Source organism: Haliotis rufescens, unplaced genomic scaffold (genome assembly GCF_023055435.1).
Source record: "Haliotis rufescens isolate VD_foot unplaced genomic scaffold, xgHalRufe1.0.p SCAF_36, whole genome shotgun sequence".
NCBI classification, from domain to species: Eukaryota; Metazoa; Mollusca; class Gastropoda; order Lepetellida; family Haliotidae; genus Haliotis; species Haliotis rufescens.
The window spans coordinates 3,190,797-3,218,179 of NW_025964068.1; the positions used below are offsets into that span (position 1 = coordinate 3,190,797).

Here is a 27,383-nt window from a genome sequence, read left to right on the forward strand (position 1 = left end):
TGTTATGTTGGGTGGGTGTAGGTTGTAGTGCAGGGTGGGTGTAGGTTGTTATGTTGGGTGGGTGTAGGTTGTAGTGCAGGGTGGGTGTAGGTTGTAGTGCAGAGTGGGTGTAGGTTGTAGTGCAGGGTGGGTGTAGGTTGTTGTGTAGGATGGGCGAGGTTGTAGTGCAGGGTGGGTGTAGGTTGTTGTGTAGGAGTGGTGTAGGTTGTAGTGCAGGAAGGGTGTAGATTTTTTTGTAGGATGGGTGTAGGTTGTAGTGCATGATTGGTGTAGATTTTTGTGTAGGATGGGTGTAGGTTGTAGTGCAGGGTGGGTGTAGGTTGTTATGTTGGGTGGGTGTAGGTTGTAGTGCAGGGTGGGTGTAGGTTGTAGTGCAGGATAGGTGTAGGTTGTTGTGTAGGATGGGTGTAGGTTGTAGTGCAGGGTGGGTGTAGGTTGTAGTGCAGGATAGGTGTAGGTTGTTGTTCAGGGTGGGTGTAGGTTGTAGTGCAGGATGGGCGTAGATTGTTGTGTAGGATGGGTGTAGGTTGTAGTGCAGGATGGGTGTAGATTGTTGTGCAGGGTGGGTGTAGGTTGTAGTGCAGGATGGGTGTAGGTTGTTGTGTAGGATATGTGTAGGTTGTTGTGTTGTGTAGGGTGGGTATAGGTTAAAGTGCAGGAGGGGTGTAGGTTGTTGTGTAGGGTGTTGTGTAGGGTGGGTGTAGGTTGTAGTGCAGGATGGGTGTAGATTGTTGTGCAGGGTGGGTGTAGGTTGTAGTGCAGGATGGGTGTAGGTTGTTGTGTAGGATGGGTGTAGGTTGTAGTGCAGGATATGTGTAGGTTGTTGTGTTGTGTAGGGTGGGTATAGGTTAAAGTGCAGGAGGGGTGTAGGTTGTTGTGTAGGTTGTTGTGTAGGGTGGGTGTAGGTTGTAGTGCAGGATGGGTGTAGATTGTTGTGTAGGATGGGTGTAGGTTGTAGTGCAGGGTGGGTGTAGGTTGTTATGTTGGGTGGGTGTAGGTTGTAGTGCAGGGTGGGTGTAGATTGTTGTGTAGGATGGGTGTAGGTTGTAGTGCAGGGTGGGTGTAGGTTGTTATGTTGGGTGGGTGTAGGTTGTAGTGCAGGGTGGGTGTAGGTTGTAGTGCAGGGTGGGTGTAGGTTGTTATGTTGGGTGGGTGTAGGTTGTAGTGCAGGGTGGGTGAAGGTTGTAGTGCAGGGTGGGTGTAGGTTGTTATGTTGGGTGGGTTTAGGTTGTAGTGCAAAAATCTACACCCATCCTGCACTACAACCTACACCCATCCTACACAACAACCTACACCCACCCTGCACTACAACCTCGCCCATCCTACACAACAACCTACACCCATCCTGCACTACAACCTACACCCATCCTACACAACAACCTACACCCATCGTACACTACAACCTACACCCATCGTACATCGTAGGTTGTAGTGTAGGGTCGGTGTAGGTTGTAGTGCAGGGTGGGTGTAGGTTGTTATGTTGGGTGGGTGTAGGTTGTAGTGCAGGGTGGGTGTAGGTTGTAGTGCAGGGTGGGTGTAGGTTGTAGTGTAGGGTCGGTGTAGGTTTTTATGTTGGGTGGGTGTAGGTTGTAGTGCAGGGTGGGTGTAGGTTGTTATGTTGGGTGGGTGTAGGTTGTAGTGCAGGGTTGGTGTAGGTTGTAGTGTAGGGTCGGTGTAGGTTGTTATGTTGGGTTGGTGTAGGTTGTAGTGCAGGGTGGGTGTAGGTTTTTATGTTGGGTGGGTGTAGGTTGTAGTGCAGGGTGGGTGTAGGTTGTAGTGTAGGGTGGGTGTAGGTTGTAGTGTAGGGTGGGTGTAGGTTGTAGTGTAGGGTCTGTGTAGGTTGTTATGTTGGGTTGGTGTAGGTTGTAGTGCAGGGTGGGTGTAGGTTTTTATGTTTGGTGGGTGTAGGTTGTAGTGCAGGGTGGGTGTAGGTTGTAGTGTAGGGTGGGTGTAGGTTGTTATGTTGGGTGGGTGTAGGTTGTAGTGTAGGGTCGGTGTAGGTTTTTATGTTGGGTGGGTGAAGGTTGTAGTGCAGGGTGGGTGTAGGTTGTAGTGTAGGGTCTGTGTAGGTTGTTATGTTGGGTTGGTGTAGGTTGTAGTGCAGGGTGGGTGTAGGTTTCTATGTTGGGTGGGTGTAGGTTGTAGTGCAGGGTGGGTGTAGGTTGTAGTGTAGGGTGGGTGTAGGTTGTTATGTTGGGTGGGTGTAGGTTGTAGTGTAGGGTCGGTGTAGGTTTTTATGTTGGGTGGGTGAAGGTTGTAGTGCAGGGTGGGTGTAGGTTATAGTGCAGGATGGGTGTAGATTGTTGTGTAGGGTGGGTGAAGGTTGCATTTTCGTGTTAGCCCGATGAAAGTTCAGTAAAATAGCGCCACCACCGTGTAGTGTATCATGGGAATTACATAAATGGGGACATCACCTTTTGTTGTCAATTTCCCCCTTTAGATATTTTCAGCATTTTGAAAGGGAAAGACTTTCATGAAAATATCGATTGACAATGGCATGAAATGGACTGGTCTGTGATTTGTTGTACTTACACTAGAAGACACAGCCATACAGTCCATTCCATCGTAATTATCCTATATTTCTGTTATGAATACATTTTGCACTGATTCTTGTGTATATACGAGTAGCATGTTTAGGGTATCGCACTGTTCTCCAACAGCATGCGACCAGACAGCGTGCCAGAACGGCGGAACGAACGTGCGATTTGGAAGCACGTGCAGATGCCAGTGCCCTGTCGGGACTTCCGGTATCAGCTGTGAGATTACGCGACCAGGTCAGTTGGCTCGTGTGTATATATGGGTGACAGGATATACATCAGCTAGCACTGTAAATGTTTGTTGCAACTATTACTACAAAGCTTTGCTATGTGTCATAAATGTTTTTGGCGAAAGCTGAGTTGGGGAGGGATCGAGCACACATTCCTGTTATGTATTTAAAATCTAGTGATTATCTGCGCAGTTGCTTCCCTAAATTGTGGGTTAAGTGGGTGGGCTTTAATGCTGAACGGAGCATTCCGTCAGCTATATCCTGGCTGTTGGTCACCACCATGTTGGTTCAATCGAATCTGCTTGGTAAATCTTGGCCGATATTGTGTCACGTGAACCACTTAGTTGGGGGTAGGGAATCACAAGGGTAGATATGACATATATATGCTCCTCTGGTACAACCTTTGATTCCAGATCCCTGACAAATATTGTGAACGAGAGAGAAAATGGCCTGAGCATTATTCCAGTCATACCACTGCTGCTTGTACATTATTGAGTCTTGGCAACATGGCTGGGGACATGTTGTAAATAGGGCTGACAAGTATCATTTTAGCAGTATGCAAGAACAGACAACTCTTGGTTGTTCTGCTAAACAGTTGTTCTTATCGCCGTATGGCTTGAACATGAGCGACAAATACATTTCCATAATCATAAGAGTCCATTGTACCTTTCCGACTATATCATAAGCATGTGTTTATCAATCATTCTACCATGAAGTTGGAAATTACTCGATTCTGATTGGTCATTCAGAGGCTATTAAATCACAATAATAAACCGCCTCTGATTGAAACAGCTGGTTTCACCGCGGAAGCTAATATTCATAGAAAAGTACTTTTTTCAGTCATTGTCGGTAGGCATATTTAACTAATTATATCTAAAATTACAGGTTACAAAATGCAAAGTTGCGATTACTACAATATTCAGAGAATGTGTGGCAATGCATTTCGTGCAGAAAACAAGAAAGAAGAGAATGCAGTTTAAGTTTTGGGGACAACAGAGAGCTTTCGATATACAACTACGACGTCATATCTTTTGCGTCACAATTAGCGATATGACGTCACAGTGGTGAGGTGCTGTGTGGAACGAAGCTTTGCAAAGCTTGCTTAGTTTTCTTTAGGGTTGCCCACTTCTTGTTATCTTACCAAATTGCCGTGCTTACATGGTTTCAATGCCTGTCATATGTTTGCATGAAGTATTACTGTGTAAACAAACAGCTTTACCCCGCATAAACAGCGCGATATTTTGTTCACAGGCTGTTGTCGGTGATTCCGTAATTCGGATCGACAACCCACTCGAAACACTGGACTCAAAACCCATGCCGCTTCACTCAATATATTTGCCACAACCAAAGAGTTCGCGTTTTATTTAGTCATGACAGAATGGAAATAAACATTCTCTGTTTTCAGTGTAGATCTAGGTTACCTGCAGATTTAACCGCGCTAAACTGAATTTGGAACCGAACGCGCAGCTCTACATTGAAAACACAGTATGTTTATCTCCTAACTATCAAAAAGCAATGATAACAGGTGTTTTTAGAGGGTGAGACTATCCTGCCCCACCGGGGACACCCGTCACATGCAATAGCAACTCAGATGTTCGTCTGAACAATGCCGATGCCGCCTAATATTTGAACTCACTCACTACTGAACACACGGAGAGTCGGAGTCGTATAACAGGCTCTCATCTCCAGATAGGACACAGTCCACAGCCTATAAGTTGTTCGCCGTTTTGACCATATGAGTAAAATGACGAGCGGTTCATTTGGCACGGCAGCTAAAACTTTGTTTGCACTTTTCTTCTTCAGTGTGTAACCCGAATGCTTGTAGGAATGGTGGAACTAACTTGAGATTTGGAAATAGATGTATATGTCAGTGCCCTGTCGGTTCTTCCGGTCTCAACTGTGAAATCATCACTCCAGGTAGGTCGCCGCTGTATGCCTGTAGGGGAAGACAATCAATACAGGAATTGTACCAACAATGGAGAAATATGCAGATACACATTCTCCGACAAATTCTCTCATTCGTATCTTTTCCCTGGAGAATATATGACACAACAAACTAGGATTAAGATCCTTGTGTCACACTGTATTGTTACACAAAGCGACCAAGGTCTTGAACTTGACCCATGTCAAACACAGGGACAGAAGAATACCCTATAAATGCCATCAGTTTAGAAACATGTACCTTTCGAAATTGACTGTAAGTAAATGACACTTGGTTACAGATTGCAGTCGGACTTATTGCGAGAACGGCAGGGCTGTGTCCTCCAATGGCAACTGCGTCTGTGTCTGCGACACCGGCTACACAGGTCTCACCTGCAGTGGTAAGTACAAACCCATCTCGAGTCATGCGGGCAGTCGGACAGTCGGGCAGAAGATCCCCCCGTGGTGGCCTATGCATGCCTCAGAGCCATGTCCTCCTGAGGATTGGACGTGTTTTACGCGACAGTGTGCATTCATTCAGTAGTAGCTGTTCTTGCACGATGGTGTTCAGAGTGGTATTGTTAAGAGGGATGTTATCACACAGTGACAGAACATGAGGGGTAGAAACTGGGGCAAACAATGGAATATTGATAACTGCAGTCATTAAGAGGTTAGACATGAGGACACGATCTATCATGAGCGCCGCTTGGTGGTAACATTGGCGATCAACAAAAGGGCTGGGCTGGGAGCTGCTGTTGTAATGTAATCGTGCATGAAACACTGTCATGCTGGAAATTCCTTGTTCCAGACCAGATCGGCACTCCATGCAACCTCAACTGTTTCAATGGCGGGACTGTGCGCACGGCAAGCTGCACATGTCAGTGTGTCTTCGGCTTCACTGGGGCACAGTGCGAGGACAACACGGGTAGGTCCACCTACCCCCTGCCACACCTGAAGGGTGTGAGCTCACATGCGGGTGGTGTGTTGGAAGTAGAGGAGTCACCTCATAGAGAAAGATAACTGGTTATAAATAGTTATGGTTCTACAGATATGTCGCTCAAGTTAAAAAGGGTGGGTGGGGTTGGAAATAGAAGAGAACACACCTTTAGAGATTGACAGTTTGACACCGTAGTCTTAGCTCACCACTTCTACACCCATTAGCCACAGTAACTAAGGCGTATTTCTTGAAACACAAAATTGTGAATTAACATATCCAGACATTTCAACATAAACTGAAAATAACTAAAGAAGCTCAATATAGCTCAGTATTGTAATACTATTGTATTGTATTATTCATCCCAGCAAATACAGTTTATATCTTCATGATCACAGTTGCTTTTGAAAACTCCTATTCATTGTGTTGAAAAAAAGAAATGGGTCGACCTTGTGAACATTTAATAGCAAAACTGCTATTGTACCCAATGATGAGCACATTGTCTTTACAAGTATCACTTCAGGGTCGTAGTTACATGCATCAGGGTACATCGCTCTTACTTCTGGGTGTTACATTGTCCAGTGGATACAAAGAGGATTCGGTGGAATTTCAATGCGAATAGTACCGAGTCAAGTTAAGTGGTTCCTCTATGGTTCTACCTACAGTCCGGACGACTCCTACCTGCGACAACTCCGAGCAACTGTGCGGCCCTGGAGGCGAGGCCACCCGGGACTGTAATGACCGCTGTGTCTGCACCAGGTGCCCACGCTTTATGGGTGGACCGCGATGTGACATTGAACTGAGAGGTAAACTAGTATGACAAAAACGTGGCAAATGCCTTCGTACTATTGAAACTGTCATCATTATCTGAGTGTGATTGTCCTTAATCCTCATTTCTCACTGAAATTTAAAATGGAAAATTCGCCTCCTTCTTCCCTTCCCCTTCCACCTGAAACAAAGAATTCCAACATGTCAGAAACCCAACCTTGCTGGGACACAGTATCAATTTACACAGTTCGTTAAATCAGTTGACACACATTCTTATGTAATAGCAATTATACTAGTCAGTTCATACAGTGATAAACTGCTGTATCATTATGTCTGTTCAGCGGTCTCCCGGCGTTGTATTCTCGTCCACCATTTTTCTAGCCAACCTGTGTGACGATTGCAAGTACCAGAACGGCGTGGGCTACACTGGTGTCCAGCAGCGCTGTGATCTGTTTGTGCGCTGTCAGGAGTCGGTCAGCGGGCCACCAGTGCCAGAGATTTTTGAATGTGCTCCTGGAACTCTTTTCGATCAGAGTACGCTCACCTGCAACCACCCCGACCAGGTCTTCTGTAAAGACGGTGAGGTCACATAAATATATAGAAGCTATTGTTTCTGTATCGTAAACACTGTACATTATGAACACAACGTATGTGTTATTCGCCAGAAACCGTTCTATTAGAATAATGTCTCAGCCGTGTAACACAAAGTTCAACAAGTGACCATGTGTTACCTTACACCATGACGGAAACCAATCAATAAAATGTTGATTCCTATTCTGAAAGTGATTCAGGTTTTAGAAACGTTCAAATGATGAACGAATGATCACCTGCAATACACACTCCCTGCGCCATAGGCTGTTAAATTATTAAAAACATTTAACCATTGTTTTCATCTCATGCCATTTCCAGATTTCTGTCTTGGTAAAGCAAGCAACAGCACCTACTCCCATATTCGGGAATGCCAACCCTACTGGCGTTGTTCCAACGGGAAGACGGTCCAGAGCATGTGTTGTCCCCCTGGACAAGGCTACGACCGCGGACAGAGGCGCTGTCTCCCCGACCCCAACTGCCCCGAGACTTGTCGGCGTGACGCGACCAGCAGGCCTCCATGTCCCGGAGAAAAGAGTAAGGGGTCCTAAACAAAGTATTTAAAGTCGTTATTAAAATAAAAGAGCGAACTTACAATATACATTTCAGTATAACATCGAAGTTGGTCGATTGAGAATCAGCTTGGGTTAATTTGCGTCATAAACTGATCTAAATATTTCATATTCTAACGAGAAAAAATGTGTAATAAATGTTAACTAAACATAATAATAATGTCATAATAATTAATCACAACAAACATGCCTGCTGTCGTCTGTAAAATGGCCCTTCACGCTCTATGTAGACGTTTAATCTGATTCTTCCCAGGATGTCACCTGATACACGACCCAACGAACCCAAAAGTCTTCTCGCAGATGGTTGGGGATGTGAAAAAGACATTCAGCTGTGGCCCTGGCACCGTGTTCGATCTGGACAACTGCGTGTGTGTACATGACACACGACCCACAACCAGAGTCGGTAGGTCCATTTAAGTATTCAAGTGTTCTTTGTGAGTGAATGAGTGTTGGGTTTATAACCGTTTTCAAAAGCAATGTGTGTAACTTGGGACGAAACCCAAATTGACGCAAGAGACATTTACCTCTTGTTGAAACTAGAATATGGTGCTGACATACCAAGAGTCATAGTCATTGCGACTCTGGGACAGGAACCCATGATCAGCCGATCCTGAAACAACGTGACTTATACCAGTGGGCCATCTGTACACACTAATCGTTCACAATTCATATGGTACTGTGTTTTGAGACTGCCATGGATTAAATCTGTTTCAAAAAGCATGTTTTACAACCTTATTTCAAAACGACTTTGAAACAAGAACATGTTGTGCTTATCGTTATCTGTGTGGTTCCACTCACCCAAGGAGGCCTGTTCAAAGTCGACACATGTGAAAACATCTAATGATCCCAACTGCTGTGTCATTAGAAATGTTGGTTCGTCATGACCGACTATTGGTTACATATCTGATTTAATTATATCCTTAGTTGACTTATTTCGTTTCATTCAGGCGCCTGTGACAGTGCTGACTGGCCCATTGAGTTCAACGATAAAATCAACTCCTCTTTCGTCTTCGAGAACGTCGATCTGGTTACAAGAAGCGGTGCCGACGGAAAGGCTGGCAATTTCACCGGTAGAAGCCGTGTCTTCATCAATCCCTTCGCCAAGTCCGGCTTCCATAACCCCGTGTTCGTGTCCCGTGTGCGCATCCAAACATCTCTCCTGCAACCTGGTCAAGAATACGCCGTTGTCAGCAACGGTGACTGCAACGTCACCGCCAGCATGGCAATCACTGTACGCCCGTCGTCTTCCACAAGAGGACAAGCATTTTTCAAGGTTGTTGCTGAGGGTAACGACCAAGAATCAGCAGTCGATCTCCAATATACAACTGACTCTGTAAGTTTGTTGTGATTGAAGAGTTTGGGTTGGTTGGTCCCTTAAATCGGGGCTTGTTAGCTTAATGTGGGAGGAAATCACGTGACGAAGGTTCTTTACCTCTTTGATGAAACCTATGGACAACGAGCAAGGTACTAACAAACCAATGATCATAATCAAGGCGAATGTGAGATAAAAATCTACTATCATAAGATCCTGGTACGCCTAAGGTACGCAACCCCGCATACATTGTGGCGTCTAGTGTCCCAAGTGTTCCCCCAGTGTTCGGGATTATTAAACCATGTGTACTGTTTCAGAACGGCTGGGTTACTCTCGAGCTGAGGTATGTTCTCAGTGGGGAAGGATCTTACGACCTGACAGGAAGTTCAAAGGGCGCAGGCGCGGTTACACGTACTTCAACAGTGACACTTGGAGGTGAGTTCCGGGTCAATGACCAATATTTTGAGTTCTACAATGGGCGCAGCTTGTGCTGTGTCGATTATATTTATCACGATACGATGAGTATAATAAATATTAATTATACAAAATGTTAATACCATACATGATCTCATGATAAGATGTAATAGCGTAATGCTCTTGAGTGGCTCGTTACGAGTCGCATGAAGTTGCAACTGCTGCAATACGTTTCATTTTGTTACCTTCTTGTGATCAACTCACGTTTAATGAGTATCAGTACACATTGTCCCAATTTCACCCACGTCAGGAGACCTTGCAGCCGAACTATATATAGGCCTACTGTTGTATATCTCATTGGCCGTCTCTTCTTCAACATTCGCTCGTCACGCCGAAGACCCGGGTTCGATTCCCGACATGGGTACATTGTGTGAAGCCCATTTCTGGTGTCCCCCGCCGTGATATTGCTGGAATATTGCTAAAAGCGGCGTAAAACCATACTCACTCACTCTCTCTTCTTCAACCAGGTAAAATCGCCACCCGTGAGTGTCCGGTGCAAGTAGGCCAGGGCTACCTGTACCAGTCGTTTGTAGGCTTCGTCGACTGGGTAAGTGCAACCTATAGTCTCCACGGAGTGCTACACGTACGTACGTACAAGTATAGTCTAAACTGATAGAGCTATAAGTAGGTAAACTGCGTACGCAATGTAAATGTAATGACGAACGTTGGACATTCTGTCTCTCCTTGCGACCATCAGCGACCACCAAGGGCATTGTGTTGGTGAGTTAGCTGGGCGCATCTACAATATGTACAAATACGAGGCCCCTCGCATTTACTGGTGGACAGAGACGTAATAATAAGATGTTTAACTGAAGATAAAATTTCTCTCAGGGGCAGAATTTCTTGAAGTCGTGTATGTTTATTAAACACTGCAGTAAACATTATCTGACAAAATTATTGTGCATCCATGTTATCAATTTCAATAAGTATATAAATGTTTGTATATTGTTATTATCATTGCTGTGTTATTATCATTATTATTATTATTATTATTATTATTATTATTTACGGGTCTTCCTTAACCTTAGGGTTATATACAAAGCGCCTGGATATAACTTTTCTTTTTTCACTCTCCTTATCCAGGGGGAAACGGCTTTTTTCTCAACAACAGCCCCAAATGGTCAAACTGGTCAACACTATTCAGCAGATTGAATCTGGCAGGTCTCTCTATCCCTCCCCCTTCTCATAATCACAAACATTGCTTTTTTCAGGCTCGATTCTGGATCCTCTGCGACCCCGGCGAGATGTTCTAGTTTCTACAAATGAACAACTGTTAATACTGTTGAACTTGTTACTACTGAGTTCACACTAAACCTCTCACGTAAACCCATACTCATTCCGCGTCATTCTGTCCCCGTCGCTTTGTACAACGACAACTGCTATCATCTGTCCTATGTCCTGTGTGTCCTCGGCTGTGCCGGATCTACTTACTGTTGGCTAGCTCACCTGCTTCGTATGTGTTCCTTGTAAGTTATCTCTGTTCAGTTAAGCAATTTGTCCTTTTCATAGAGATGTTAGCAGGTTTGTTAACTTGATATTGGGCACAATTATGTGCCATATTATACATGTTTTATCTGAATGAAGTGTTGCAAATAAAATTCTGCAAACGGATATATTCGTGATGTATTTGTTTGAAATATATACGGGAAACCCTAGAGGTAATCCAGCAGAAACCCTAGAGGAAATCCAGAGGAAACCCTTCAGAAAATAACACAGGACATGAGGCAGGTCGTCACGTTTACCACTGTGGTCAAACAAACGAGACGAGTTTGTTACTGACAGCTCCGTGACCGCGACAGTGGTTCCTGTGACAAGTAGGAGTAATATGGAAAGTAGTAAGTTAAGGGGCAGCTTCTTACTGCAGAGGAAGCTGTTCCTGGTAGAGTGGAGTACGACAAACAACCCCAGTGTGTGCATGTCCGTATACATCACTGGGAGATGGGCGTGTTTAGAGGCAGGAGATACACCTACTGTTACTAGCACATTAAATATCCAAATCCCCTGTGGGGGTTCGGATAAAAATAGGTCTCCAGCAACCTATGCCTTTCATACGAGGTGATTCGCTCGGTGACTGCTTTGTGTGGTCCATTCTCCAGAATTTACAAGCCGTCGGGATATCAATAGCATTAATCAACGAACAAGATTGCGTATTTAAGTTTCAAAGGATTATTAATACAGCTACACTGAAGTACTATCGGAAATGCTATAAAGCTGTGTTTTTGCCTGTTAAAAAAGGATATAATTTTTCACAGACTGTTGTTATTGAAATATCGAGTAACTACCGATCGACCTACCTGTGGTTTGAAGTATTTCAGTCACAAGGAGTCCTATCGACAAGTTTACAAGAGACAAATTCGAACGAAAACAGGAAGTTTACATTTATTAAGTCCGATGTTGGCAGTCTGAAACGGATTATAGAAATATGCGCACGTGGCTCCGTTATAATGATACTAATGTAGTCTTCATGAAACATCTAATCCACACTCAAATATTATTTTGAGAAAATTCTAGATGTGCATCTTCTAAGATGACAAAATGACGCTGCGTTTGTTTTGTTGACATTGCTCCCATGATGCATGTTACATTTCACTTGCATAGCCATAACCCATTCGTGACCAACTCGTGTTATTCCGGAACAAGCCGAATAGCGTCTTACAGGGTACGGAAAGGGGCGAGTGGTGACGAATGAGCCATAACCATGGTACACCATATGGAGTCTGTACCGGCAAATGTATACAAGTTCTTTACACTTTAGAGAGAAAGAGGGAAACCATTTCTTAATTTAGATAGGGTGATTTATCTAACTGCCCAAGCTATTGGGTTTTCAATTCATACCATCAAGTCTACGGTTTGATAAATAAAACAAAACAGGTATAGGGGTGGTCTCAAAAAAAAAACTGGGACGTAAAAGGATATTAGACAGCTTTGATACAAGGTGATTAAGCGTATAGTGTACAAGCTTTATGAACAGAAGGTAACCCTGACTTGTAGTAGAATTTGGGAGGAATTAAGATACAATTTATGTTAACTGCACTAACTATTGCTCTCCAAGAGATCTGATTTCGATGCACTGCGCGTGGCGATGACCGAGCACTTTTCAGGGGAAAATATTCCATCCTGTCTATGGGGGCACATTATCCCCGAACCATTCATAACTATCACAGTAAGGGCGTCCAGATAATTTATCTTGGTGAATCATTCCACTAACTACATGTGGCTATCGGCAGATGGACAAAAAGCACCCATAGACCATCAGGTAAAGGTAATCGTGTCATTGTTTTGCACGCTGCAACCCATGCTATGGGACTTATTGATGGATGTGTGCTCGTTTTCGAGGCGAAAAAGAAAACTGGTGATTTTCATAAGGAAATTATAGGAGATGATGTGGTTTGAACATCAGCTATCGCCCATTTTAAACAATGTCAGTGTCATTGTCATGGATAACGCCAGTTAATATAAAGTCAGGGAATCAGATACTGTCGCCCAAACCATGAGTAGCCTGAAGGCGACCATACAGGAATATATGACATTGTCGACTTCAATCTCATTAAAATCAAATCAAAGTTCTCGCTGCCGCTAAACAAAGATCTGAGGACATCCCATAGGTTATAGGCCATTTCATACATACAACTTGTTTGAAGAATGTGACGCTAATTTGCCAGAACTGATTGAAAACTCTGATACTGACTATAATGCTGATGATACGGCCGCCTGTGTACAGGATTCTCCGATCACTCAAGAAAAGATACAAGAAGCAATCTATAAACTAAAAAAATCCAGGGGAAGATAACCTTATCTCAGAATTTTTCAAATCCCCTGATATATTGTTGCCATACATGGAATTGTTGTTTAAAGTCATTTTTGAATCATCTTATTTCCCTGAATCATGGAGTACAGGTGTCGTAATCCCTTTGTATAAGTCAGGGGATAAATCTGATACTAATAATTATAGAGGTATGTTCCTTTTAAGCACTTTAAGTAAACTTTATACATCAGTTATTAATGCAAGATTAGTATTTTGGGCAAATTTGTACGACAAAATTAGCGAGTCGCAAGCGGGATTTCGAAAAGGATATAGCACAATAGATAATATTTTCATTTTACAAACTATTATTCTACACTACCTTTCACAAAAGCGTCGTAAGTTTTATGCGCTTTTGGTGGACTTCAAAAAAGCTTTCGACTTTGTTAAAAGATCTGAATTATGGTTCATATTAAAATCACAGGGGAGTTTCACCGAATGTTAAATGCAATTGAATGTGTTTCATGTTACAAATACTTGGGATTATTATTCTCTAGATCACTTCTGTTGTCTGCTCCTATTAATAGTGCATCAACTCAGGCAAAAAAGGTTCCGTGTGGAATTATTAAATCACTATATATGTTAAATCCATTACCTCATGATCTATTTTTTAAAATCTTTGATTCCAAAATCAGCCCAATTCTATTGTATGGCTCTGAAGTTTGGGGTGTTCATAATTACGAAGAAATAGAAGTTGTACAAATGTTTGCCTGTAAGAGATTTTTATGCGTTAAGCAGTCATCCGCAAGCCACGTTGTTAGAGGAGAATGTGGAAGATACCCAATGTACATATTTGCATTTAAACGTGTTGTTAAGTATTGGTGGAAAATAATTATTATGCCTGAATCACATTTGGTAAAGAAATGTTATAACTTATTATTGTTAGACTGTAGTAATGGTAAAACTAACTTGGCATCAAAAGTACATCTTATTCTCCACTGGTTTTGGTTACACATGGGAACAACAATTTATAAGTAATATCTCCAGCTTTCTGTCGGAATTTATACTCCGTCTAAAATGATGTTATGAACAATATTGGCACGCAGCTCTTTCATCAAGCTCAAAATCAACTCTTTACAGTTTATTCAAAGCAAATGTCGGCTTAGAAACATATTTAAAAGAATTATCAATTTTTAAATATGACGTGCCCTTGCGCAATTGAGATGCTGTTCCAACCAGCTCCGAATTGAGACTGGGAGGTATAAAAAGAGGTAAAATCTGAAAGGTTGTGTGGCTTGCAATCAAAATCAAATTGAAGATGAATTTCATTTTATAATAATTTGTGATCGATGTGTACATTTATGACGAAAATATATACCCCAAAAGTTTTACCTATACCCCTCCATATATACGTTTAATATGTTAATGGCATCAAATAATGTATTAACCATTCAAAATATATCCGTATTCATTTACAAAGCAATGACACTACCTATAAAAGTACATTTTAAGGGTAATCACAGTGTCAATTAAGACAGGCTAGATTAGGGCAAGTTGCGTTATTTTGATATTTGCTCATTTTATAGTCCTATGACTCGTATTAATCAAATGAAGCCAGAAAAGCAGTTTTCTAGTATTTCCGACAGTACTTTAGAATCACAACAATGGAATATGGGACCGTGTGGAATTTCATTCATGGAACTTGATCAGCGTTCTTTAAGGTGATTTCAAACCTCTGATTGACCAATCAAAATCAAGCGAATCTGACTGGTCAGCAATAGGAAGTGACTGCTCTGGGGTGTCTGTCACTTATTGTTGGAGGGATTATGTAAAGGATAAACACGTTCCTGAGGTTTGGTTGAAAAGGTAAACATGAGGGACACAGACAAACTCGGGGGCGAAGCCTCGTGGGTTTGTCCCGACCCTGAGTGTTTACATGTTTAACCCAACCCAGAGGGTTTTATCTGTCTCATAAGCCAAAAGATCCATCTGAAACAATTTTCGTCAACGATTTGGTTTCCAAAACACTTTCAATGAACCTTACGAAACGGCATGTTAAGTTTGAGGTATTTTGACCTGTCATTTTCTTCAGTGTCATGGTAGAATATTGAAAACTAGTATGCCTGGAACAGGGAGACTTTCCATAAAATCTTCCTAGGGCCTTACTACAGAATATTCATGGGACAGGGCCTTGCTGTAGAACATCCACTATACAGATGGACATTCTGCAGTAAGTCCTGCCAATATGTTAACCTACAGAAACAACAACAACACACACACACACCCCCCCTCCCCAAAAAAAACAAACAATAGGATGCGCTCACTAGATGTTTATAACACTAAGACCAACACTTCACCAATATCACTGCAGTAAAACTGTCCGACCTGCAGACATTAGGAATTCTTGCTGCATGGGTCATTCTCTACATTTTTTGAAGTTATGTTGGTGAAGTTGATCAAGGATGCAGCATGGAAGTTATCTGATGTAGACCAGACAAGCCAGTCATTAATGACATACCACTGACACACTACCACACAGGTTAAATATTTAGGAGGAGATCACCAGTGGGAGCATGTATAGGGTGCTTAAAACCTATCTGGACCATTGTTGACCCTGAATTGTCAGGAGACTGGGGATCTGGGGACCTATAGTGGCATGGCATCCTCACAGACACCCCCACGTGAGTCTGCACCCAACTACTGGCATGACAAGGTGCCAATGTGCCATACTGATATGGTTCAGATTTCTACACTGGTTTTGCAGTCTTGACTCATCAAAGGCTTCCATAATAATATAAACTGGCCCCTAACAACATTTAGAACATAATAATTCAAGGCTAATGACAGAACATAACAGAAGTTAAGAATAGATATCAAACATTTTCAAGACACTTACAGAATCAAAACAAGAACACAAATTGTTACATAAAAGCCAAATTTATTAATATCACAATCTTATAAGATTTATAATTCACCATTATGCTTGATATGTGACCTTTTGTAAAACAGGATCAAAGTGAACTCATATCCTGGAAATATACAACAGAATATAGAACATCACTAAAATATGTGACAAGATCAGTATTAGGGCATATACAAAATACAATTATGCCATTCTCCTGCAAATGGGAAGAGATGAGACATGATTTTTTTTAAACACAACTCATTACTTTGTATGCCCGTTTCTTATGAACAACAAATATCTAACTTATTGGTTTCCAAATCTAACAGAGTAAACTTTGAATGGACTTCAGAAACATTTGAGACATGCTGATAGAAAGAAGAAAGGGGACAATGATCTCAATATGCTGATGGAAACATGACTATCCATGAAGGGAAGTATTTGCTTCATCTCCTGTGTGTGCCTCAACTGGCCAGAGATTGTTAGGCAATGTACGTTGTGGTGTGACTGAGTGAGCTGGGTTCAACATCTCTTTCAACACTATTTAAGATTATGGTAAATCATTCCAGTGTCAGCTAATGTTGGAGGGCAAGCCCAAAGTGAAGTAAGAGTATATGTCTGGTACAGTGGTTACACCTACAAACATAGGCTGGTGCTTACCGCTACACTGAGGCATCACAGTTACCTGCTGTACTGAAGCCATATACTGAACACAGCAGTAATATTCCTCCTGCTAACATCATGTGTTCTTTCGTCCATCACCATAACGTACTGCCAAGTGATAGTGTAAGCCATGTGGATGGCCATTCAGGACAATAACTTGGCTTCATCAAGTCAGGATGGACATTAGTTATAACCAGGGTGAGTGAGTGTGTCAGGCTCTGCTTTGACAGTATTTTAGTTGAATCAAGCATGAAAATGTTGCAGGTCTTAGACAATTGCCAGTTTGCTGAAACCCAAGACCACGAGTATGGCACTGAGAAACCAACAATCATAATTATAGTGAACAGGGCCTCAAGACCCTGGCGCTGCTGACACTTCCCTACACAGGAGATTGTTGTGGGATAAAATTCAGACATAGGCACCTGATCATCTGCACATCAACTTCACACACAATACACACAACAATATATGAACATATATGAACATAGAAACGCTTGTCAACTTATTCATAAAGTTTCAATTCAAAACAAAAACAAATGTTTCTACAGTTAGACATGTACAATACACATACAACAACAGACATGTCGGAATTATCATCTGGTTTAAAAACAGGTTTGGCATGAAAGACAGTACAACTAAATCAGATGGACGGTTATGATAACAAAATATACCTAAAAGAATACAAACATTAGATAAGGCTATGTACAGAAAGGCAGATGTGTTTCTATGTATTCTTGGTGGGGAAAAAAAAAAATGTTCCTCAGTCATTACTTTTATTTTCAATAAAAAAAATCACGAAGTCCTACCTCACTCTTCAGCTTGCCCCAGTTGCCTTCCGCAGCCTGATGTGAAACCTTCAGACATGGGTGCCAGACACCTATGTTCATCATTGGATTAAAGCTGGGGTTTGAACCCCCAGTTAGCAGACCCTTGTACTGCTGAGCCGATATCAATCAGCAAGGAACTCACTCAAAGATATGTACACAAATAAAACTGAGGCAATATTGGCTGGTAAATATTCAGTGAATTTCCTGATCACGTAACTTCAGCATCAGAAGAAAACCTTAATTACACCAGTAATTGTGACTACAACCATGTCTTGGGAGTGGTCCAATACACTCAGGAAACCATCTTGCATTTTTGATCATCTATGAAGTTTGCTATTTCGTTTGTTCATTTGTTTGTTGTTCAACACTGAACACAGCAATATTCTAGCTATATGACATCAGTCTGTAAGTAAAGGAGTGTGGACCAGGCAATCCAGTGACTGACATCATGAGCCTTGATCTAGACATTAAATCACTTCGGAATTCAATGAAGAAAAGCACCAGAAAGTTAACAATTTCATCAGACATATCTAACATAAAATTAGATAAAAAAACAATGTGTTCTACCAGTATCTTTAAGCTTCATTATATGTACAAGTCTTATGTTCACTTTCATCACCAGTTTAGATCTATTTGGATGGTTTTCCAATAATGCTTTGACACAAACGTATCACTATATGTATTTCCTGTTTTCAAATCATTGGGCAACCACATAGATAAAGTTCTTATCAAGCACAAGTGAGTAAACATATAACCTTCATATCTGAAGTCATATGATAGTGTGATACACAGATGGTGGCCTGCCCAAATGATGCAACTCTGGACGACTGGGCCACCCGTGCCCCCACTGTGCACCTTGATACAGTTTTACAGGAGTTCCTAAGCTACAACAAAATTATTGCAACAAAGGCACTGACAAAACTTCACATGATCAAAAAGGCATCCACAATTCATTTACCTTTGTATACCACTCATTGTATGATAACCCTTGTAGCTTGTATTAGACTGTAACTGACCTCTGTATCACAATAACGATCAAATACAAATGAATGATACATCAAATAAGTCCTAAAATTCAATGTAGGTGGTAAAAAATAATATATAATAATTTTCAAATTCTACATCAGTTCTTCTGCTAATGAATCAAAAACAAACTCATAGGTCACAACATCAATGAAGTACAACTGCAAAATAATGTGGAAAGATAATTGATCGGGAAACTTGTCAAAACTCACTTCATTGTTTTTGTCCTTTGGTTTTGTAAACCAAGACAATAAAGCATAAGGCCTAAGGTGAACAATGTAGTTGTGACCTTTGGGCGGAGCATACACAAACCTTGTTTCAGTCGCAACAGGAATTATGAAGTTGTGTTACAAGAGTTAAACATCATAACCCATGTACAACAATATGTATCCCATCTAACCCTTGAATGAACATATATACATATATATATACATTCATTGTGGCCCTTGCATTAACATTGTACTGTACCACATCTTGTGTATCATCAAAAGTCATATAGGAAGTGTGTGGATGTAGAGCTTCAATGTTCTATACACACGACCAGCAGTTCAGTAAAAACAACAAGCAATATAGTGTATGTCATGAAATTAATGTGTCACCAAACTAATGCCAGTGACAACATCTGGACTAAAATGTATCAGGATATTAATGCTAATAGCCCTGCCTTTGAAATATGTAAAAAGACAAGTTGGTAAGTCATAACACCAAGACTGTAAACTTCGAGTTTCATGAAACAGTTTTGGGGTGATAACAGGTCGATTGAAGAATATCACAATATCTTTACAATCTTAACTAGACATGTGATCTAACTTCATGAAATCAAAGCAGGAAATTCCAAATAAGGAGTATTCAAATGAGATAGGTTTGGTCCCGGGTTCCAAGTGTTGTTCCACAAGTTGGTGTACGCAATCCTTTGTACATAGATGAGCTGCTCTTACAGGACACATCATCCTCACTACCTGGGTGAGCAGTGTGGTGCTTGTAACGGTAAGATTACCTGACAAGGTTGGCGACTGTCATAAGGGCTCAATCCACTTGTGGAAACAACCTGACCACACGGCATGCACACCTGGTCAGAACCTCTGTCTGTATCTAGCATGCAGTTACATTGTTTACTGGGAGCTTTGCTATGTATGTCCTTGTCTCCGCCTGTGCAGTGAACCTGACATGACAATTAACTCAATCTGTTCAGAGTAAGTACATCAGTGCAAGCAGGGAATCTCACATTTTCTGCATTAATTTCATGATTTAAGATATTCAAGTGATTTGTATGAGGACACATTATCATTTGCTGCATAGAATTCAAATGTTTCTCTGAAGCAAACCTGAATTTAATGAGGTCCTAGGCAGGAAGCAAGAAGTACAGCATTTCTAGACTGGTCCTGGTACAACACTATTACCATAGCTATCCACTGATAACAGCTGATTTAGTTACAGCTCACACTTTGTGCTCATCTGAGCATATTACCACATATCTCACCACAATCAGGGATAACAGCCACATTTACTAAGAAAACAAGTGGTCTACACAGCACACTGACACTTGCTGGACAGTTGACACAGTGCTCTAACAGTAGTTGCTTATGTCAGCTGCTACTCACAAAAACAATGTCACTTTTCCTATGACAGAGGGTTAAAATGAACTTTGTTGTGGTGAACATGTAGTTCTATTCAAGTGATACATGCAGAGATGGCTGTACAGAAGCAGTGCCAGGCAAGACCTGCGGGCGTAATGCCCGAACAATACAGACCCTGTACGGGCAGTTCTTACACAACCAACACATAAAGGTGCAATGGACAGTCAAATCTGGTGTGACCATCCTATAGATTAACAAATTTCCTTAGCAGTTTGACCTTCAAGCATATTCTTCAGGTGATTCTATTCTCTATCAGCTGCACGTAATTCACTCCTGACTTTCATGCCAGATTATCACTACATGATGGTAACACTGTGACTGTACATTGGATGCTATCACAATCCATTACTTCATGCCATAGATGATACGATACGATATCAATTGATATTATACAACAAGATGCCAATATGAATTTGTAAAAATGACATTTGTTATTAGCTGAATCATTGAAGTGGAGATTCATTTCCCTACCACTTCTAACATGTCCTACCAGCGTATGTCCAGATAGCCCTAGTGTAACCTGACCACATGAAGTCAGCTACTCATCTGCTTTTGGTGTGATGATGAGTATTGCCATGCTTGTTCTGTTAGGGGTTGTATGTTGTCATTTCAGAGTTGAATCCAGTGTACAGTTTATCATGTTGGGATGACTTGTTCCCATGCAACCAAACAACAATCATGAAAATAACATAATCTTGGTACTGAGGCATGCAACCATTCCAATAAATGACGACCATGTTGCACACACTTTCATGAGGGGCAGCTCTAGTGTGACTAGCACTCCAGTGCTTCCTTCCCTTACAGCCAGCTGTGTCAGTGTGACTCAGGTCTCCAGACTTTCACCACTGTGGTAACATCCATAGGCAATATGCTGCCCTACTGACGGGAACCTCAGACTCAAACCAGTGATCTGGCATGGGTAAGAGACACAACTCTGCAAAACTAATCATGGCAACTTAAATCATATGCTTCTACAATCTGTACATGTATCTTGAATGAAAGAGTAGGTTACCTATGTACAGTTGTTGGAACTTCAAAGAAAAAAATGGCAGTTTTGATTTAACAGTTTTGGTCATAAACTAATGCCACTTTTTCACCCTCTAAGTATGGCACTGTCTACCCTGCCTCAACAGCAAACAGTTCAAGCACCAGCACACAATCAGCAGGAGGTAGATACATCCTGGCTTCGTCTCATCACACATACAGTCATCACTGGCAGCAGTTCATCTTCTTTTTCCGACGTTCGAACATGTCTGTATTTTCCCGCTGTACATCTGTTAACAAAGAGTGTCATAACCAGAGTGTCTGTCAAGAGTGAGTGAGTGAGTATGGTTTTACGCCATTTTTAGCAGTATTCCAGCAATATCTGGGCGGGGGACACCAGAAATTGGCTTCACATTGTGCACCCATGTGGGGAAATTGAACCTGGGTCTTCGAAGTGAAAAGCGAACACTTTAACCACTAGACCACCCCCATCGCCCTGTGTCTGTCAAGAACTATTCCCGTTATACACAGTGTGTCTGTCAAGAACTATTCCCACTATAAACAGTGTGTCTGTCAAGAACTATTCCCACTATAAACAGTGAGTCTGTCAAGAACTATTTCCACTATAAACAGTGAGTCTGTCAAGAACTATTCCTTCTATAAATGTGGCAGGCTCAAATTGTGTACATAACTTTTAATTAAGATTTATTAGTAAGAAGTAAGGTGTCTTTGTTCACTCATGACTTGGATACTGAAGATGTCATGAGCAAAGTCAATCAGCTTGAGGATGTTGATGATAAGTTTACTTCTTTCAAAGGCCTTCTTACTACCATCTTGGACAACCATGCCCCACTCAAGAAACGCTCTGTGATACTGCGTCCAAACACCAACTGGTATGATGATAACATCAGGAAGAAGAAGCAACAATCAAGAGCTGCTGAGAAAACATGGCGCAAAAGCAAGCTGGAGATTCATCGCCAGATCTTCAAATCAGCCAGAAATGAAGTAAACAGTGCCCTTAGAAGTGCAAAACAAAATTACATCTCTGATAATATCACCCGTAACAATACAAACAGACGGGAACTTTTTTCACTTCTAAACAGTTTGTTGAAAGGGACTCCAAAAGCAACACTTCCGGAATGTGATGATGATTTCTCATTGGCAAATGAATTTGCATCATTTTTCAATGACAAGATACAGAAAATCAGGAATATTTTGGACGAGAAACATCAGGAATCTTCTGAATCTAGACCATGCCCTGACGACAACTCTTTTTCTGGAAATGAAATAACCTCCTTCAGTCACGTTTCTTTGATAGTCGTATCGGACACTATCAAGCATGCTCCATCCAAGACGTATTCACTTGACCCAGTTCCTACCTGGCTATTCAAGACCATAATGGATCACCACGTGACACCTTCTATGTGGGACATTATCAACACGTCTCTGTCTCATGGCAAGTTCCCAAGTGAACTGAAACATGATCATGTCACTCCCATCATCAAAAAACCTGGTTTGGATCCCGACAATTTCAAAAACTTTAGACCTGTGTCCAATCTCTCGTTCGTGTCTAAATGCCTGGAAAAGATTGTCGCTGTGCAGCTACAACATCATCTGAAACAAAACAATCTCGGTGAAAAATTCCAGTCTGCATACAAGTCAAGTTACTGTACTGAGACAGCACTCGTTCGGGTCCACAACGACATCCTGACATCTTTTGGGCAGCGGAAAACCACTCTTCTTGTTCTCCTTGACCTCTCATCTGCCTTTGATACTATTGATCACGCAATTTTATTACACAGACTCAACACACGACTTGGCATTCGGGGAACAGCTCTCCAGTGGATCCAGTCCTACCTGTCTGACCGGACCATGTCTGTTAAGATCCATGATCATCATTCTACAACATGCAAAAGTCACTATGGTGTACCACAGGGTTCAGTCCTTGGACCTCTGCTATTCACAATTTACATCCTGCCAATTGGAGATATCATCCAGAAACATGCTCTTAACTTCCATCTCTATGCGGACGATAACCAGATCTACATTTCCTTTAAAACTTCCGAGCTGTCTCTGAACCTCACCGCCCTTGAGCGCTGTATTGATGACATACGATCCTGGATGAGCTTCAATTATCTCAAACTCAATGAAGAGAAGACTGAGTTTTTAATCCTTGGTTCGCGACAGCAAGTCAGAAAGCTTCACCCTGACTCTGTATACCTTCATATTGGTGATACCACTGTGTACCCAACTGCCAGTGCCCGTAATCTGGGAATCACCTTTGATTCAACAATGGCCATGGACACTCATATTTCACTAACCAGCACAACATGCTACCATAGATTCTATAACATAAGCAAAGTCCGCCATCTACTTGATACTCCAACAGTTAAATTGTTGATGCAATGTCTTGTGACATCCAAACTGGATGACTGCAATGCATTGTATGCTAATCTTCCCATGAAAGCCATATCAAAGCTACAACGCATTCAGAACTCTGCAGCTAGATGCATCTCTAAAGTTCCAAGATCCAATCATATCAGTCCTGTCCTCAAAGCACTACATTGGCTTCCAGTCTCCTTTCGTATAAACTATAAGATATGTATCATCACTCACGACTGCCTCAACAATAGTGACTATCCAGACTATCTCAAAGATCTTATATCCCTGTACTCTCCAGAGCGTGCTCTCCGATCCTCTGGTGGAACTCTACTGTATCAGCCTCTGTCTACTTCTGCTATGTCTGACCGTGCCTTCTCCTTTTGCAGTCCACAGTTATGGAACTCTTTGCCTTTGAATCTAAGAAACTCTGCTTCTTCTTCACACTTCTTCACTTCAGCTTTTCAATAGATCTCCTGATTGTTGGCATATGTACATAGACATTACATTTTAACTTTGTCACAGCGCCAGTGAGCAACTGTCGATGGATATTAGGCGCTTTACAAATCAATTATTATTATTATTATTATTATATGGCCTTGTTACCATTTTAACTGATTAGTTTATTACGATATTTGCATTATTTTATATATTAGTAGTTATAATATTAGTTATGTTTTATACCTTAGTATTTTATACCTTAAACATTCATTCCATAGCTCTGTAACATTAAGTAAGCTTACTCTCAGTCTAACTTCCACTCATTGTCACACTGCATGCTTTTGACTTACAGCACTCTTTGCCCCAGCGCGCCCCGGCCCAGTCTATTGTTTTGTTGATAGGCCAAGCTGGCCATAGCTACAACAATGTTTAGCTGTTGAATTTTAGAAAATCAGTTGCTATTGTCACCTCAAGGAAAGACTCAGCGAGATTTATTGCCACATTCATTTCTATGTGAGGATTTGGATTTGTGAAGGGATTTAGTCATATTTAAGATTTCTCAGAGGCAACGTTCACCGTGCAATCATTGTTAGGGTATTACGAGTTCAGGTATCACCTATCTGGTATATAATGTTGGTTATCACTCTATATCATATTAATATATTTTGTATCTGTGTATTGATGTATTGTACGGATACATCTGATGTATTGTGTAATGAAAAGTAAATGCTATTCATTAAGTGGAAGTGATAATCTATATTTTAGAAATTTAAAGAGTAACTATAACGGATTGTATATATTTATTTTTATGTTATATTTGCTTATGTTGTACTTTCATTGTTTCAGACTGAATTAAGTACGTACATTCGGACCTATAATAAAATAAACGTCATCAGCCTCACCCCCCACACCTGTTTGTGATTATTTGGCCAGTAGATCGCCTACTCAACTATCGGCCAACACAAGCACGGTTACATTGGAGCCCCCAGTGAGGAACAAGATAGACGTTGCTACCACCACCAAGTGCCATTTCGTGGACACCCAGGATCACTCCCCTGATTGTGCTTACATGTGATGTGCCTGTGCGTTGGTAGATATGTGTGACTTTTGACTATTTAATATGATATGTGACTATTGCTGTTTATACAGCTGATTACATGTACTGTGTACAGACACTATGAAGATTGTGCTGCAGCCTCACGTGACATATGAAATCAACAACTGTGTTTTCATCCCCTCCACATCTGTGATGTTACTCTGATTACTTGTATCTTCTGCTTGTGTGCTGTCTAATAAATTTAACATGTAAACTTTAGTTTCAATAGGAGCGCTCCGACTAAGTACTTAGTTAGTTCCCATATTTATTATCACACTTAATCTCTTTGTGTTCTTCTTAGTGTCGTTGTATAAGTGAAATAATCTTGAATGCGACGCTATACCCTCTCACACCTCAACTCTTGATATATTTAGATTTAGTATTAGTTATTTCATATTTCTCGCATCAATTACAATAACAGCCACTATCTGTCTGTGTGTGTGTGAATGAATGATGTGCTGAGGCAACTTATAAGTAGTTGGTAAAACTAAACTATTTAACTACCTACCTAAACTTATTATAACTAAATAAACTGTTAGGTATGTTGTGTTCTATTACGTGTGGTTTATTTGTTTAGTCCTGGTGCTTGTTGATAACAGGGTAGTGTATGTTATAGTTCTGTAAATATTTGATATTGTAGGTTCTGTGTTCAGTGTTGTTTCTTTCTCTTAGGTTGTTGGTGCGATTGTCTTATGTTGTAGGGTAAGTTCATTGATCCTGTTAGCCCCATACCCGCCTCCAATTGCGCGCGTCTGCTTACAATTTGCACTGCCACTATTTGCATGAATAATATTTGTTACTAAACATTAGTTGTATCTTAGCATTATTCCTAAGGTTTATTTAGCATTATTTTAGTGCTATTCCTTATCTAAGCATTGGTCAGCTCAGGTAAATTTGTGTTAACTGTAAACACGTACTGTAAAGGGTACATATTTCACCGGTAAGCCACAAGGTATCCTGTTTGGTAAGTTGCTACCCTATTCCATAGCCTATTTTATTCATGGTTATCCATCATCTTCCACCGTAGCTTTAGTGTACACATGAATGTGTGCATTATAATTCTCTTGGGCTTGGTACGTCCAGCTCGTATATCATTTGTATACTGTATAGTATACTAACCAACAGTATAGTCTCAGTTATTAAAGGGCAAGTTCACACGGAAATTAACCTATTTTTCTTGTACTTTTTCCACATTAAAAGTGTTAACCTAGAAGTGTCATAGACAAAAATATAAAAATATCACAATTAATTAACATATTTTTCGCATTAAAACGATTTATATTTTTCACATTTACCAAGTGTTCTATTTCCACAACAAAAACACCATGGCTTATGCCCCTTGCAATATGACGTCATTGGTGCCAATTGATAAACATTATGACGTCATCATGCTTTGTTAGAGCCGCTTCACGTGGTGTAGGTCTAGGTGTGTGATTCTAGCGTCTCAGATGCCAGCCAGCATAGTGTTATGCTGAGTCACCACTGCGCCGGAGTGTGTCGTAGGCCATGTTGTTTTACCGCAAAATGGTACTTGATATCTTTTGCGTTGAGAATAGACAGGGACCCAGTTGAATTGGCACCAATTACGTCATAATCTAAGGGGGATAACTCAGGCCTGTTTAGCTCGAAAAACGAAGACCTCATAACGGCATATCATTTTCACACTATTGTGAGCTTCCTACTTTCACTGTGAAAAAAATGAGTGTATATTTTCAAACACAGATACTAATTAATTCTAAAATTGCGTTTTGTTTAGAAAAAGAAAGAAAGTGATTTTTGCGTGTACACTTCCCCTTTAAGCCTCTCACACTTCACTTCTCCATGTGAGAATTTATTTTCCCTTGGTTTTTTTAACAAGGTACCATTTTGTCTTTTGCGCTTCATTTCCACATTACCCTGGTGTATTCACTGGTAGCAATTATCTATTTACTCGGAAATTCTGCTTCTCATACTTCAGTATGGCAACACGAAATATGTCACAGGAGGAGATGGATCAGTTGGTTTCTTCTTTGAATAAGTTAGGTTTACAACCTAAAGCTGAAACACCTGAAGATTTACTACAATGGATCACCGAGGTTGGTAGGCATAATCAAGAACAGGAGGAACCAACAGCAGCTGCTACTATCCCTTCTCTACCCACTACCGTCACCTTAGCTACGAGTCCGTAGCTACCATACTTCTCAGGTGACAGGAAGGGAGATGCCAACTTTGATCAGTGGATGCATGAGTACACATAAATGTGTTCCCACTACTCCACGGACATTGTCCTGGAAGCAGTCAGGCACTCACTTCGCGGCAAGGCGGCCAGAGTTGCTATGCACGTGGACAAGAATGCCCCACTGGATGCCCTCATC

General features: G+C 41.2%; 2 protein-coding genes across 5 annotated transcripts in view; one reads left to right on the forward strand and one right to left on the reverse strand.

The window, feature by feature from the left end:
• The window catches only part of LOC124147734 (neurogenic locus notch homolog protein 1-like), a 63,817-nt gene extending 52,871 nt beyond the window's left edge, over positions 1 to 10,946 (forward strand). For both annotated transcript variants that reach the window (XM_048381168.1, XM_048381169.1), the window contains 12 exons: positions 2,661 to 2,774; positions 4,571 to 4,684; positions 4,990 to 5,088; positions 5,496 to 5,612; positions 6,287 to 6,427; positions 6,771 to 6,968; positions 7,299 to 7,514; positions 7,803 to 7,952; positions 8,497 to 8,882; positions 9,179 to 9,296; positions 9,803 to 9,882; positions 10,547 to 10,946. In XM_048381168.1, the coding sequence (XP_048237125.1) occupies positions 2,661 to 2,774; positions 4,571 to 4,684; positions 4,990 to 5,088; positions 5,496 to 5,612; positions 6,287 to 6,427; positions 6,771 to 6,968; positions 7,299 to 7,514; positions 7,803 to 7,952; positions 8,497 to 8,882; positions 9,179 to 9,296; positions 9,803 to 9,882; positions 10,547 to 10,588 (1,775 nt within the window). In that variant the 3' untranslated portion in view covers positions 10,589 to 10,946. The remainder of the gene's footprint in view (positions 1 to 2,660; positions 2,775 to 4,570; positions 4,685 to 4,989; positions 5,089 to 5,495; positions 5,613 to 6,286; positions 6,428 to 6,770; positions 6,969 to 7,298; positions 7,515 to 7,802; positions 7,953 to 8,496; positions 8,883 to 9,178; positions 9,297 to 9,802; positions 9,883 to 10,546) is intronic.
• Positions 10,947 to 15,995: 5,049 nt separating this feature from the next.
• The window catches only part of LOC124147740 (ras-related protein Rab-34-like), a 34,904-nt gene continuing 23,516 nt past the window's right edge, over positions 15,996 to 27,383 (reverse strand). For all 3 annotated transcript variants that reach the window (XM_046518491.2, XM_046518492.2, XM_046518490.2), the window contains one exon: positions 15,996 to 21,403. In XM_046518491.2, coding sequence (XP_046374447.1) covers positions 21,339 to 21,403 — 65 coding nt within the window. In that variant the 3' untranslated portion in view covers positions 15,996 to 21,338. The remainder of the gene's footprint in view (positions 21,404 to 27,383) is intronic.